The sequence below is a fragment of the Poecile atricapillus genome, chromosome 1 (genome assembly GCF_030490865.1).
Source record: "Poecile atricapillus isolate bPoeAtr1 chromosome 1, bPoeAtr1.hap1, whole genome shotgun sequence".
Classification (NCBI taxonomy): domain Eukaryota; kingdom Metazoa; phylum Chordata; class Aves; order Passeriformes; family Paridae; genus Poecile; species Poecile atricapillus.
Window position 1 is genome coordinate 74328921 of NC_081249.1, and position 14974 is coordinate 74343894.

Consider the following 14974-nt stretch of genomic DNA (forward strand, 5'->3'; position numbering starts at 1 on the left):
AATATCAGTGCCTGCCTTCCAAACCATAACAAAGGTTTGAAAGTTCTATTAAAGTGAGCGATACTTATTCACAGATCAAAAAAAAAACAACAAAACAAACAAAAAAAAAACCCAGTCAAATAAACCAAACAACCTAGTCTGTAATTAACAGCATTTTTGTGAAGATTGAGGGGTTTAGGCTGCCTGTGAGAATGTTTTAATTAGTATCACATTGAATGCAGAACATGTCCTTAGGTTATGCAGGAGCTTACTGTATAGCAGATATAACTGTAAACTTACTGTCTGTGACATATAAGAGGGGAGCAAAAGATGCTTAGCTGCATGGTGAAAGTCTTGGGCATGTGCTAAGAACCATAGCCAGTGAAATAACGTGGGGTCTCCCATGTTTGTAGAACTTCATGGACACCAACCAATGTTGTCAAATGATGGCATTTTCTATGGATAAAAAAGGGGTAATGATGATTTTTTATTTGTATTTGAGTCCATATGTATTTTGTAATTTAACAAAATAGAAAAATATAATAATAAGCACAGTGGAATAACTGTGATTGAAGTCAAAGGACCATATTGAGTACAGTTGTTAGGTAACTCACTCATTCATACCCCATCAGAACTTCTTAGTAGCTCCTATTTATTTCCTTCACCTTATGTTTTGCAGCAGTCCAGTTGCTATGAGCAAGAGTATCCTCAGAAGATATAAATATCTTCTTTTTACTTTTTACTGTTAAAAAGTTAACAAGAGAAAAAGACTTGCCTATTTGTAAAAATTATTTTCTTGGCAAACACAATTGTTAGCTAAAATGTATGCAGAATAAATCTCTGATTACTCACTCTGAAAGAAACTTGGATGGTGACTGAGCTTTACAGGTCTATGCCAATGTCATATCTCAGACAGTTACAGGGGATGATTGCTGAAAGTCACATAAGTTTTTCAGTTTGCTGGGGATTTATTCCTCCTTATTATGAAGGGGATACAATTACCTTTAAAATCATTGGTGCCTCAGTCTTCAGCATTCTCAGCACTGCAGTATCTGTCTGACAAAGTGAGAAAGACCTTAGACCTTGAAGAGTTTGGAAGAAAAATACGAAGGAGATAAAAGTAACTTACACATTCACTCCACTTAACTACTCTTCCTGACAGTTTGATAAAAATTGGGTATTACTTTAAAGCCACTGTTAGAAGTGGTGGCAAAAATAATCTCTGTAATGTATTTATTTGTGTAATTAGATGGCTGATGTTGCAGTAACTCTGGATGATCCCATCCTATTCTGTTCATGATTTCTGTTTTGACTGTCACAATCTCCAGTAAATGTGCACAGAAGAAAATAGTTTTAGTAAAAAGATAATAATCTTTTTGTTCTTCTTTCTTTTAACTGCACCTGATTTAAGCTAGAGGAATAGAAGAGCCTGTTTTCTTCCACTTCACTCTCTCTTCTTTGGTTTATTCTTTATTTGAAAGGGCTGATTTTAAACGAGGGCTAATGACATTACCATGGGTGGTGCAAGAGAGGCAGCCTGACGTGGGTCTTGTGTTTTTTTCCAGATGAGGATAGGCATTCACTCAGGTTCGGTGCTGGCCGGCGTCGTTGGTGTGAGAATGCCACGCTACTGTCTCTTTGGGAACAACGTCACCCTTGCGAGCAAGTTCGAGTCAGGAAGTCACCCGCGCCGCATCAACGTCAGTCCCACCACGTACCAGTAAGTGCTCTTAACCCTTTCCTCTTGTTTCTATTTCAGCCTATTTTCAGTTCCATCTTGTGACATGCTCTGTCCTCAACACGTGAAATGCACCAGAAAGTTGGTAGGGCATCAGGACAGCTGGAAAGAGGTATTGCTTGGGGGGGTGTCTGTCTTTCGTTTGCAGGTTTTTATCAGAACGAGCAAAGAAGTCAGGCATTGGAGGCAAGGAGAAAAGAACAGAAAAGCCAGCCATTCCTGCCTAAACAAATATGTAACAGAAGAAGTGGGAGATGTCTCACAAAACAGCGTAGTTTTATGCACTATTACAGCTTTTGACTGAGGATTTGGGTTCCGCCTGCTAAATACAATTCCTGAAAGAGAACATGCTCCCATTGTCTCAGAAGGAAGTCTAATTTTTCTGGTAAGGCCAAGCTTACAGAGAGATTTAATGCTTTCTTGAAGACAGAATTGCTTATTTAGCTCTGTCAAGACACACTTGATAGAAGCATTCTCATAACGTAGGAAAAAAGATTGAAAATGGCAAAGCATTATCACTAGAGCTTTGAAGAAATTATGCAAATGGAGAGAAGGCTTGATTGAATCTGGTTATGAGGAACAACTCCAAAGTAAAAAAGGTGTTCCTTATTGTTCAAATTTGACAGTTTGACTATTAGAATTTCTACTGCTTAGATTACAGCTGATGCACTCACTTTTTTTTGGCAATATATCTCAATCTTCCAGTGTTCTGAATCTGAAGTAATTTTCTGAAGGTTTTTGAGACTGTGTGGCAAATCTGTACACAGTGTCTCAAACAATATTGCTTTTTTTTTTTTCCTATTCAGAACTGTGAATCTCAGTTATTTTCCCCCATAGCTATCTATGTAAATAAAAATTTTAAATGGGATTTCTTCATCCAAGTATTGAAGTGTCTGCTATGCTAAAATATGAATCAGTCAGAAATTAAAAGTAATTAAACTAGTTCATAAAGTGACATTCTTCTAGGGAGTCTGGTCACTTGAGATCATATTTTGAGAATGAAGCGAGTGTAACTAATTGAACAAGAGGTAGAATAGCTGAATAAGCTTTGTATCATAAAGTGAACAGAAATAGATTCATACAGTTGTCTGGTAACATGCAAGAGAAAGACAATCTTATTATTCTCCAAATCTATTGAAATCTAATCTATTATTGTTTGCAGAAAACATTTTCATTTAAATAAAAATAAATTCAATAAATATATAGGAAATTTCTGTTTGGGATTTGGTATCATTTGAAAAGAAATTTGTTTTGTGACCTTCCATACACAGCATTCTACAGGCTTTAGCTGTTGGTAATCTGCTGTGGGATAGGACGAACCCTCTAAAACCTTGTTTGAATAGTCACCATAATTTTGCTTACCATTTGTACTCCAGTTACAAAAATTACACAGTAGCAGGGCCTTTGCTGTGTGGTTTGTGGTCTGGCAAAAGGTGACCAAGGCCCTGTGGAGCTGGACTTTCTTGACCAGGATCAGTTCTTATAAAGTGCTGTTCTCCAAACTCAGATATTCTTCAAGCTATTCTGAAAGCACAGTCCATACTTTTTCAGAAAAGAGTTCTTAGCGCTTCACAAATGTGCATTGCAAAAATTTTAGGGGAGTGATTTCACTTGGGGCTTTGGTGTTGCTTCCTCATGTTTGTGTTCCTGAGAGCAGAAACTGGTGACCTAGGCAGCTTTATGGAAATACAGCTAGAACTCTCTAGTATCTGTGGGACGTGTGGTGCACAAAACTCTCTTCATGCTGGGGCCAGAGTCACTTTCCGTGTACCTGAGCACAGTGCTAGTTGTGTTGAATTTGGTTCTGAGTGATACGGCGCCTCCTCTATGAGACACAAATTTGTGTTCATCCTTGAACAGCCTGATCTAGCTGAAGAGGTTTCTGTTCATTGCATGTGGGTTGGACTAGAAGGGCTTTAAAGGTCACCTCCAACCCCATTGATTCTATGGTTCTGTGACTGTATTTTCTTTTCATCACAATGCTGATAAAAAGACTGTTCTGATAGTTATTTTGAGGGCCTGTGTATGGAGCTTTTTTAGCAATCTGTGGGTTTATGCTTCCCTTTTTCTGACTCCTAGTACATTTGGCACAGAGAAGATGGCATCTCTTTACCTGTGTCTCCTCTCTGCCTGGCTGCCACTGTGCATGTTGTACCATAGCAGGTCAAATGTGTGTCACCTTGGAGAGCATTCTTACTAAGTCCTGTGTACCAAAACGTGAGTCAGATCTTCTCACCCTGCATATCTTTCAGCTTGTATCAAAAACGAGTCTACAGGTGTTTTTGCTTCCCTTTAATCCTAGAACTCCAGTATGAATAGGACCATTTTTTTCAAGATGGCTGAACTTTCAGCTTATATGACCTTCATGTCCTGTACTTACCTTGCAGAAAGTTATTAGTGTAGACTGTTGCTTCAAAAAGGGATGAAGGTAGAAAAAGCAACTGATTATGTAGTAATGCTGTAACATAAAATTGCAAAACAATGCATAACAAAATGCAGAATTATTGGTATTTTTTATCTGTATTATTGTACTCAGTAAACAATCTGCTGTTAACGTCCTGAACAAATTCAGTGCTTGATTCAGAGTACTTGCAGTAAAAGTAACAGGCTAGACACATGGTTTCAGGTAAAGGAAGTAGAAATGGCAAGAAAATACATGTTTGAATAAGATGCAGTTATCATTCAGGATGAGTGGATAAAAGCAGTGAGGATCAGGCTAGGAAAAATTTTATATTACAGGCTTGGGAAATTATGTGAAAAGGTAAAATGAATGTGCATGGGGCAACTTGAAAAGCTGATTTCAAACCATGCCTTCTGGCATAGTTGAAAGCTTGAAAACTAACAGGGAAGAAGTCAAGAAATGACACTGTTGACACAGTGGCCAGAAGAGACTGCAATTCCAAAATACTCAAAGGGGCAGAATTATTCAGAGTTCCTGAAGGGGATTTTTGACATTTAACACCTTTACCTGGAGGTGTCCAAATCAAAAAGTAGTGATCTGACACATCCATATGTAACTATTCTTAAATATAATTTGTATGAGTATGTATTTATTGTGTATAAATAAAGTGATTCATCACAAATTGAAATGTATTTGACTTTATATTCTATTAAATGCTTCTATTTGATCACCCTGTGCTGATGTGCACTTTGTTAATACTGCTGTTAATATTTCTCTTATCTCAGTGTTTTCCAAAGTAGATAATTTTGCAGTTAGTATGAAAACAACAAAATTTTCAATTATATGAGACTACTGACATTTATCATCACATGTTTGTGTCTACAATGGCCCTTGATGGAAGTTGTGATACAAATTTTATAAAACATGCAGGTACTGGAAACGTGTCCAATACTTAACAGCTTTCATTTTACAATAGAGATTATGCATCATAAAGTGTCATCAGCATTCAAATAATAATCACACTTAAGAATACCTATTATTGGTTACAGACACTTCCCTTCAAGCCTGTAATCTGCCTAAGTAAGAATCAGTCTGAAATGATAAGTACAAGGTGTGATGTTTGTTGCTTAGCAGCAGGAGTGAGCCTGGGGTAGCCTCACAGACCTCCTGAATTTTTTTCTCAAATGAAGGAATGATAAAGAAAAATAAAATAATAGGATAATTCTCATATACTATCTCTTTTTGTTAGAAAGCAAGATCATTCCCACCAAGGAAGGGACAGAACAAGAATTTTAAAAGCTTTGGAAGATTTCAGGTTAGGAAGAGAAGGTGTCAAAGTTAATCAACTGCAAATCAGTGTTCAAGGAATTCTTCCTACCCTGAAACATGAACAAAGAGGACAAGCCGAGTGCAGAACTAATTCCAGGCAATTTATACGAATGCTTGAGTACCCTGACCCTCACAATTCAAGCTCTGAATTGTAAATTGTATATCCAACTATTTGAGTGAAACCCAGAATTCTGAACCTGTGAAAAACCTACTATAAAAATATCCTTTCAATAGTGCCGTGAAGAGAAATTCACAGAAGCAATTCAGAAAATACAGCTAAGATAAATGCTTTGGGATATTTTCAGACTAGTTTTTATATGAATATTCCTGAACTGCGGAGGTTGTGTAACTTCAGCTTCAGCCTTCTGAATATGGGACAATCTGGGAATATTTTTTTTACAGTTTAAGCTGCAACATAATTTCCTGACAGTGAAGGATACGATTGTGCTCTCAGGGTATATTGTTCTCTCAGGTTTTCACAACTGGCAGTCTGACTTGTTGACAAAGGAGTGCCCTGAGAATGGTCCACAAGGCGAGACAGCCAACCAGAACTGGGTGCCACCACCCAGGAAATGTTCCAGGACAGAAAGTTTTACACTGAATCTTCTCCTGAACCAGAGAGGAAGTGCAAAAAATGGATTGTATAGGATAGAGTGGCTTGGTCAGCACCTGGTATCCATCCAAGGTCAGCCCACCACAGCGTGGCTCAGTGCGCATCCCTAAGGATGTGCACCATTCATTCACCTGCTTAGCACAAGGACCTTTTGGGGCTCTTTGTACCCATAAAAAAGGAATTCAATAAACTTAGAAATGGCCATGACCATCAACTGCTATTGATTTCTTTTTAACATCACAAATGGCCTAAAAGTAAGAGTCAAGATTTTGCAGAAAAATGTCATCACTGATTGGCACTGAGAATTTGCAGATAACTTGTTTCTTTAGTATATACGTAAAGATGTAAGAAATCAGAGTCAATTTCTGAATTATGATCTCATTCTCAGACTGGGAAGCCAAGTGATAGGACCAACATACTATTTAAGGAATTTGAAGAACCTGTTCTTTAGGAGAAAGCTAACAAGAGGTCATTTCCATCATGATGAAAATCTTAATAGTAGTATTCTATTAGCCAGAATTTTATTTTTATATTCTTTTCTTTTTGTTTTCCCCTTAGAAGTGGAAAGTAATTTGGACAGAATGTAAGCATAAGTAACTTCCATTAACACTTACTTGGTAACAAAGGTTTCCTGCCATGTTTGCTTGAGAGCTGAAGTGTTATCTCAATGAGGGTCATCTGGACAATTTCTGAGGGTTAGAGGCTGATTCAGGCAGTGCATCTAATACAGGGATGTGGAGTCTATCACAAGCCACAGCAGTAGAGGAGTCTTCAAGAGACTAATTGTCTCAGTCCTGGAATATTTAATTGCAACCAAGTTACAATTCACAAAACAAGGGAAAATAAGATGGGTAATTAATATCTTGCACTTTTTTTTAAAATTAGGAAATAGTATAAAATATCAACTAATCTTAGTGCCAGGCCTGAAATGAATAAAATAATATGTTTTGCAGTTTTGGATTTGTGTAACTGTCATTAAAATTGCATGATGTTAGACTCTGATGAGGAAACCACTGATTTTTAGGAAGTCTGGTTGCTCCATAGTGAATAGTCAGTGTGGGGAAGAGTAGCTACAGTGAAAGCTTACAGATTTAGCTTGGAAAGTTCTAAGATTTCCGCTGCTACATGCAGAAATCTCATTTGGGAAGCTGTGAAGAGTTATTTCAGTATATTAAATCTGTAGTTTGGACACACAAAATATTTACTGCAAACACTGAAGAGATGAAAAGATAGAAGCTTCTCTGTAGAGTCCTCCACAAACATTCATGCAATTTAGAAAAGATTGCAGTATTTTGATCATAAAGTTGACAGTCTGGACCTTCGAAGCACATGCTAAATAAAGTTCTTCACAGAAGTTCAAAGGCAGAAACTTTGTTGGATTTATAACCCAGCGATTGTTTAAAAGCTAGAAGGAAAATGTCTTTATATGTCAATGAACTCACAGAGACTGTCTCATGCAAAACTCATGAAAAATACTCAGTAAAGGAAGTGCCATTGCATATACTGATAGTCCTGCAAAATTTTCCTGGCAATGGGGTTACTTCATTCATTTGCTTTCCAGAAATCAGCTTTACAGACATTAAATAATCTACCTATTACAAAATTCTATGGAAACTTATAAAGTTCTTCCCAATTATGTTTTTGAGCTTCGAACTGATTGAGAGAAAGAATAAATACCATTGGAGGGAAACGAGGATGAATGCTTTTGTATATCCAACTGTGCTCAGAATTTACCATTGTCTCAAAACTGCTCTTTTCAATGCTGCAAAAGATTGAATACCACTAACTTAATTTACTTTATTTATTGGAAACAAGAAAATGTAGAGTTACTTCCTTTATTTTGCAAGTCAGATAGTTCTAGGGAAGATACTTGATAAAGATGTCCTAAATTTTCAAAGATTTCTCCACCATGGCTGAGATGGCAAATGGCAGAAGGCAGCATAGTCAGGTCTGTGGTGTTGTAGCAGCTGAGCAGGCATGCCAGGAGACAGCTTCATGGATCCAGGGAACCTGGATCCCTTTTTGACCCAACCAAATAGCCTAGATTAAATCCATGGGTACTGTTGATGAATAGTGTCAGATCTGATTCCGCTGTTGTAGTTGGATTTGCTGTATTTGAATCCAATTTATGAAAAAAGTACTACTGAGTGTGAGAGGGGTGCAAACTGACCTCCCTGCTTTTATCTGTGAGAGCTCCCAGGCGCTGCCACCTTCATACCTGCCTTCCAGCAGGAAACCTGCTGGTAGCCATCACTCTGAAATGTTAATTTCTGCCCAACTGACCAGACTAAAGTGTTTTAATTAACCGAAGTGATATGTTCTGGATAACCATCATTATGAATTTGGTTCTCTTTCTGGTACGTTACTTTCTGAATGCTGACACTGATTTTGAGAGAATGTTTTTTTTTTTGAGCCATCCCTTCAGCTGATCTCAGTCAATAGAGCTCCTTTAAGTTAATGATGGTAAGTTCACATATGTCAGCTGAGGATCCTGATTTCTTTATATGTTACGTAATAGTGTAAACTCATTTTTCACTTGGTTGCACGTAGGGTCCATCTCTACCAAAGAGTCATTTCTGGAATGTGTTTTATATTCCTCTGTTTTGTTTTTCTCCAGGCTTTTGAAAAAGGAAGAAAATTTTATTTTTATCCCTCGTTCCCGTGAAGAGCTTCCAGAAAACTTTCCAAAGGAAATTCCTGGGATCTGTTACTTCCTGGAGGTCAGAAGTGGTCAGAAGCCGCCAAAACCTTCCATCACATCTGCCAGAGTGAGAAAGGTGTCTTACAACATCGGCACCATGTTCCTCCGGGAGACTAGCCTATGAGGCCTGCTGCAGATCAAAGACTCGTCAAAAAAGCACAAGCCCAGAACTGGGTCATGACAGGGGAGTTGGAGGTTCTTTGTGTCTCACTGCCTTCTTCTGAACAGGCAGTAAAAAACTCCATGTAATGTCAGGCAATAATCATTTTAAAAGGTGGGTAACTGCTGTCAGTAAGCAAAGTGGAGATAGGGAAAAAATATTAAACAAATGTACTTCCAATTCCAGAGGAATTTCTTTCATAAACTAAAGTCTGGCCCCTCTATGGCAAACAAAACAACAAAACAAAACCCCAACTCTCAAATTAGAGGTTGGTCTTGTTTTGTGCAGAAAGGATGATGGTTCTCTGTAGATTTGCACCAGCTAAGCAGAATTGAGAGTCAGTTCTGATTATGCATTCCTGTATTTAATGTGTTCTTCAGTAAGGTAATGATGTTTTTTAACTTTATGAACAAGCATTTCATACATATACTGTAGAGCTGTTGTAACCTTCCTGGCAGGAGGAATTATGACTCAATACAAATATTGTAGGAATTTTACCTATTTTTATACATATTTCACTTTCTGGATAATTACATTCCACATACTGTAAGCTGAGTGAACTTAGATAGCTTTTCAGAAGAAGTTACTGTATATTTCATACATTCTACCTATCAAACCTTATTGTTACACAAGTGGGAAGAAGGCATTTCTTGACTTTTTTGGCAACAAAAGAATCAATATTTACAGAATAAAAACCCCACTTTGGTAAATCACTTTATCCAGTTTTTATGCTAAAGCTTTAGATGAGAACTGTCTTCTTATATTAAAATAATGTTCAGTATTTGTCCTACAGTGTTGTATGTCCAGTCCTTCCAGGACAATGTAAACAAGGTGCAGAAGATCAATGTGTGGACAAAGAGAAAAGTTCTTTTCAATGGGTCTTCTTTTCCCTCTAAATTATCAGCCAAACTGATTTTCAGTAGAAGCCCTGAACTTCTCTAAAAAGTTCATCTATTGAAAACTTACTCTGAGGAATTCCAGCAGACACTGGAAGCTATCTGGATGCTGGTTTTCTACATTTTTTAATAGGACTTGTGCTTTTAATCCAGATTGATTGTTGAAAATCCATTCTGTTAATAATGATTGCTCATTTGGAAATTTCCTCTATTGTTTGATTGGCTGAAGGTTCCCTGTTTTTCTAGTTAAGATCAAAAAAAACACCAAAAAGGGAAAGAGAAAGAAAAAAAAAAAAAAAAAAAGAAGGAAAAAAAAGGCCAATTCTTTGCTGTTGAAAATTAACAGTATTATTAATAGTATTATTGTCTTCAGTTAATCCAGTTCAAGCAAGGTGTGTATCTGGCACATTTTCAGGTTTATTTCTCAGGTTTTCTTTTTTAAAAGTAGTGGTGGTCAGTTTTCCTGTGCAGGTGTGCTGCCTTTGGATCCTACTGGAGTCATGATGTTCTGAGCTTGCAGATTGTTGGTTAAAATTTGTGCCGTGATTCCAAAGCGGCTTTGGAATGTGGGCCTTTAATTACTTTAATCAAAGACAAGACTCAGCAGCAACTAGGAGGCGTGAGAAACTCAGCATTTCTCTAATCCAGAACAGAAATGAGTTTGCTTATGGATTTAGTAGTCATAAAATGAGGCATCTCTTGAAAATAAGTAAGTAACTTTCACCACATTTCGAGATTATCCAGCTGGATCTTTCTGTGAAAGGAATGACAGTTGTCTGTTTCTCCCCATTCACCAGTAGCCCCTGTGAGTCAGCATGGTGCTGCTATCCTGTGCTGAATAAGTTTCAGGCTTCTTTTCCATGGAGCCTTTCTGGATGAGAAAGGACTGCCTTGAACCTTTACAGACTTCAGCATTCAGAGGACATCTGAAATTACTCTGCAGGGGTGAGTTTTTCCTTGCCTGAGGAAGGTAGATGCATGGGAATTAGCCCAAAAACCTATTTTAATGCAAATTCCCTCACTTTCTAATGGGATATTGATGTTAAAGATTTCTTCCATTGGTATTAGAGCATTCTTGGGATTAGAGGAGGTTTTTTTTTATCTACCTTGATAAACAGCATATGGAATTCTGTGGTCTGTCTGAAAAATGACTTAAAAAAAGCTGTTCAAGCTTGAGGTTGTGGAATTTCCATCCAAACGACAGATCTGAGCATTTCCTGCACAGGATGACAAGTTTTAGCCTATAGCCATTAGTTTGCACATACACAGGATGTAGAATGCATTTTTTTTACCCTGGGAACACCAGTGAGATGTGTAAGAATCGTAAATAGATCAAAGTTCATGTTTCACCACTGAAAGAGGAATGCCATTTCCCAGCTAATAAATCCATGGTTCTTATGTCATTACTTAGTTCCCTAGAGTGAATTTTTTTCAAATAGGCATTAGTAGATTTAGATTTCAGTCTGACTTCTCTGGCACCTCTTCACTGTTCAGTAGGTGCTGGTGTCAGTCCCAGCCTATCTGGCCAACCTCTTTTTCTCTTCTCACCACCCACCTACGTGAAGAGTACAAATGTAGAGGTTTAAACCAAAATTCAATGTTCAATGACTTTTCTGCTACAGTTGACAGTAAGAAATGTCTAGGTTAACCTAGACATTCTACACCTGATCTTGATCAATGGAAACATTTTTAATGAATGATGGATAGATGCTAGTTTTACTTGCAAATTGGAGAAGCAATCAAAACCAGTTTGTATCACCATCCTCATCCTCTTAGAGACTTTTTGTTGTATAAGGAGATCTAAAATCAGAGAGATCTGTGTGAGAACTGAAAATTGGTATCTATATCACCATGAATATATTGCTAGTGTTTGAAAATAACCCATCTAGCTCCCTGAATTATACAGTCTTTGTTTTTCATAAGCTTATGTAAAGGTAACATATCTAGAACTGCAGCACAGATGCTAGGTATTGTCTTATTTGTGTTATGATGAAGGAAGTTAATGAAAACAGTGTGGGCTCTCTGGGGACATTTTTCTATGTCAATGTGAGGAATGTAAAACATTCTCAGCACTTTCTAAATAAGTAGTTGCATCTGCTGCCTTTCATATTAGGTTGCAAACTTATTTTGTTGGACACCTTTACAAAGTTAAATGAAATTTACTATCAAGATTGATGTTGTCATGTCAATTAGGTGGTAGGTTGTCAGACTCAACATTTTTCCAACAACACTTACTTTTGGTGATAGGGAAAAGGTTCTCATTTTCCTGCCATTGTCTTCATAAATAGAAAGGTTCTCAGAATTTTGAGATGATGAGGTGGGGAGGTTAGAGTTGCTGAAATGGTTACAGAAATCATATACTCTAGCTGGAATTTTCTTTCAACTTTTTACTCCCTATAAAACAGATGATCTTTGGTTCCTCTGAGTAAGAATTTACATTCTTGTGTTTCTTCATGTAGCTGCAAGTAGCCACATCTGCTGTCTTGAGTTTCTGTGCAGAACAAATCCAACCTCTCTGAAGAGAGGAGATCTATTTTGTATTGCATGTACAAGGCAATGGGAAGGTGATGTGAAGGCCCCCCTAGATGTTCATTAATCTCTTTATGGCCAGTTTCTTGTACAAAAATCAGGAGGCCAAAGTAAAGAGAGTCAACAGTCATTTCCCCAGAACACTTTTTACAGATCTTGTGTCAGATTTTTCCATCTGCTTGAAGCTTCCCATGACACGGGCTTTTCTGTGATGCAATTCATAGAGATCATGAAATTGGGGCAAAAAGGAAATAGTGATGAAGTGGTAGGGTGGCGGATAAATTGTGTTCTGCATCCCTCTGGTAAAATTTGCCATTTGAAGACAAAAGCCTCTGCACGGGAGAATTGCTACTAAGCCAGGACTGTCCAAAGTGTGGTTTTCATGCAGGATCCCAAAGGATATTTCATTTTTAATTCCAGAAAGCCAATAGTCATTAGCTGTGATTGTGGTTTTGGCTTCTCTGCTCATTCCCACATATAGTTTCAGATCTGAATCTGTTTTGAAACCTGGAAACATGCCTCTGCAAACAGAAAACCAGAGCTCTTAAAATCTTGAAATTCTTGTATGGGAATTGCCTGTTTTGAAGAAATCCTTGTGATTGAGTCATTAACAGTCCATGGCAGTTCATGTGTGTTCACATGCCATTTCACAGTGCTGTCTCATCTTGTGCTTACAATGTTCCCTACCAAGCCCAACAACAAGATTGGGCATATTTAACATCCATCTTCCATGTTTTCCTGTGTAAAGCAAGCAGTGCAAAACCATGACATGCTGCATTGCTGCATGCATTTAAAAGTATCAGCCCTGCACTAAGATATAAACTCTGATAACCAATTTCACATTGTATATTTCTTGCTCTGAATAGATCCTTCTCTCAGGCAATTTAAAAATTAATGGAAAAAAAAATAGCATCCAAAACTGCTGTGTTGAGTTGTAAATGAGTCTGAGACCTGCATTGGTTGTTGGGGCAGGTTGAATTGCTGGACAGCTTTCTGATTCTTCAGCTGCCACAGGCTGTCACATGTACATGCTTCATGCAGACGGTCCTGTCAAGGAGTCTATAATCCAGAAGCAGCGCTGTAAACTTAAGGCGTCTTCTGAGTTTTCCTCTTCTAGTCTCAGGCCACTGCCTCACCTCTGCTGAGCGCTCAGAGCTTGCTGAGGAGGGCTTGTTCCCTGTCCTAGTGCAGTCTCAGAGCTTCTGGCTTCCTTTCTGGATTCTGGTGGTCTTTTCCAAAATTGTGCATGTGTAGTATTGGAAATAGGAACATGCTTAAATTAGCAACAAAACAAGAAACTTAAAAAAGCTCGTCAAACTCAGAGACAGTTGGTTCCTTTCCCTCAAGGTAATACATTATTCATAATGCTGTACAGGATTGAGAGTGCCAGTGACATGAGAGGCTATGGATGAATTGAAGATGCTGAGTGTGCAGCAGCCTCAACCAGTAGGAGTTGATTGGCTTTTGCTTCTGTTAATAATTCCATCATCTTGCATGCTATGTCCTGCTCTTGGTCAGGGTTCTGCTCTCCAAAAGACCCCCACTTTCCTTCCCTTGGCACACTGTATGTGACATAGTGAATAATTCCTGTTGTTGTTCTGATTAGCATATATTGTTGACATGGCTGCTTATATCTAAAGAATAACTGGGGTTAAAGGGCTGATCTTACTCTTCTTGCAAGACAAAACTGCTGCAGTGACACAGCAGGCACTCACATCCTTAGAGAGGAAAAGACCACAGTGCAAGTTATCACTGGTGGATTTGGGTGAAGTTTGCATTAACAGTCCATGGGATGTTTTTAGCTTCCACAAGCACCAAATTTATCTGTGCAGATAGGAGTTACGCCTTAACAATGTTATTAATTTACAATGCATGAGCAGACATACAACAAAAATCCGTGAAATATTTAACCTCATATATATGATTGATCTTTTGTGGCTTGGCTGTTAATCGTGCTTGAAAGCAAGAGAAACAGTGAAACTGAGGAATGCAGCAATTCAGTCATAGGCAATGGATCGTTCACCTCTGCAGATGCTATCTTGCTCCTGTGGCTTAGAAAGGTTGACCTCCAGTTATCTGTGGTCTGGGTTGGTGTCACTGTGTCACTGTAGCAACAAGATGGCCTCTGAAAACAGCATGAGGCATCTCAGTCTGCTTCCCTCTGTGCTGGGGTTCACATTAGAGAGGCCAGTGTAACATGTGATGCAAAGTGGCAACTTTGCTGGCAGCCTTAGCAAAAGGATCAGTGGAGGCAGATGTTAAAACAGCTGTTTGTTCCAGGGGTTTTAGTTTCCAAAGGCAGAGAGAGGCTGAACGTGTTTTAATTTGGACAAAAAGAGAAGGGAGGATTTCAGAGAAACAAGTGTCTTGCCTGGCTAGCAAGGAGGCAGTGGAATTAACATGATTCAAGAGGGATATGCTGATTACCTTGGCTGCATCAGCGCCTTCAGCTGTCTGGCCCTCTTTGGCATTCCAACAATCAAGTTTCTTTTGAAAACTGGAGGACAGGTAAGCACTTCAGGCACTTGTCTCCTCTGCTTTAGAAAGAGTATGAGGCTGCCTAGATATTTGAGTGTGCATAACTTTCTCAGTGACCACAGATGGCAAACTTAGACTAGACATCTGTTT

The 14974-nt window shown here is 38.3% G+C and overlaps 1 protein-coding gene across 1 annotated transcript in view; it reads left to right on the plus strand.

The window, feature by feature from the left end:
- GUCY1A2 (guanylate cyclase 1 soluble subunit alpha 2) overlaps positions 1 to 11051 on the plus strand; it is a 133697-nt gene extending 122646 nt beyond the window's left edge. Inside the window, exons 7-8 of the mRNA XM_058848504.1 lie at positions 1545 to 1699; positions 8678 to 11051. Coding sequence (XP_058704487.1) covers positions 1545 to 1699; positions 8678 to 8885 — 363 coding nt within the window. The 3' untranslated portion in view covers positions 8886 to 11051. The remainder of the gene's footprint in view (positions 1 to 1544; positions 1700 to 8677) is intronic.
- Positions 11052 to 14974: the final 3923 nt, after the last annotated feature.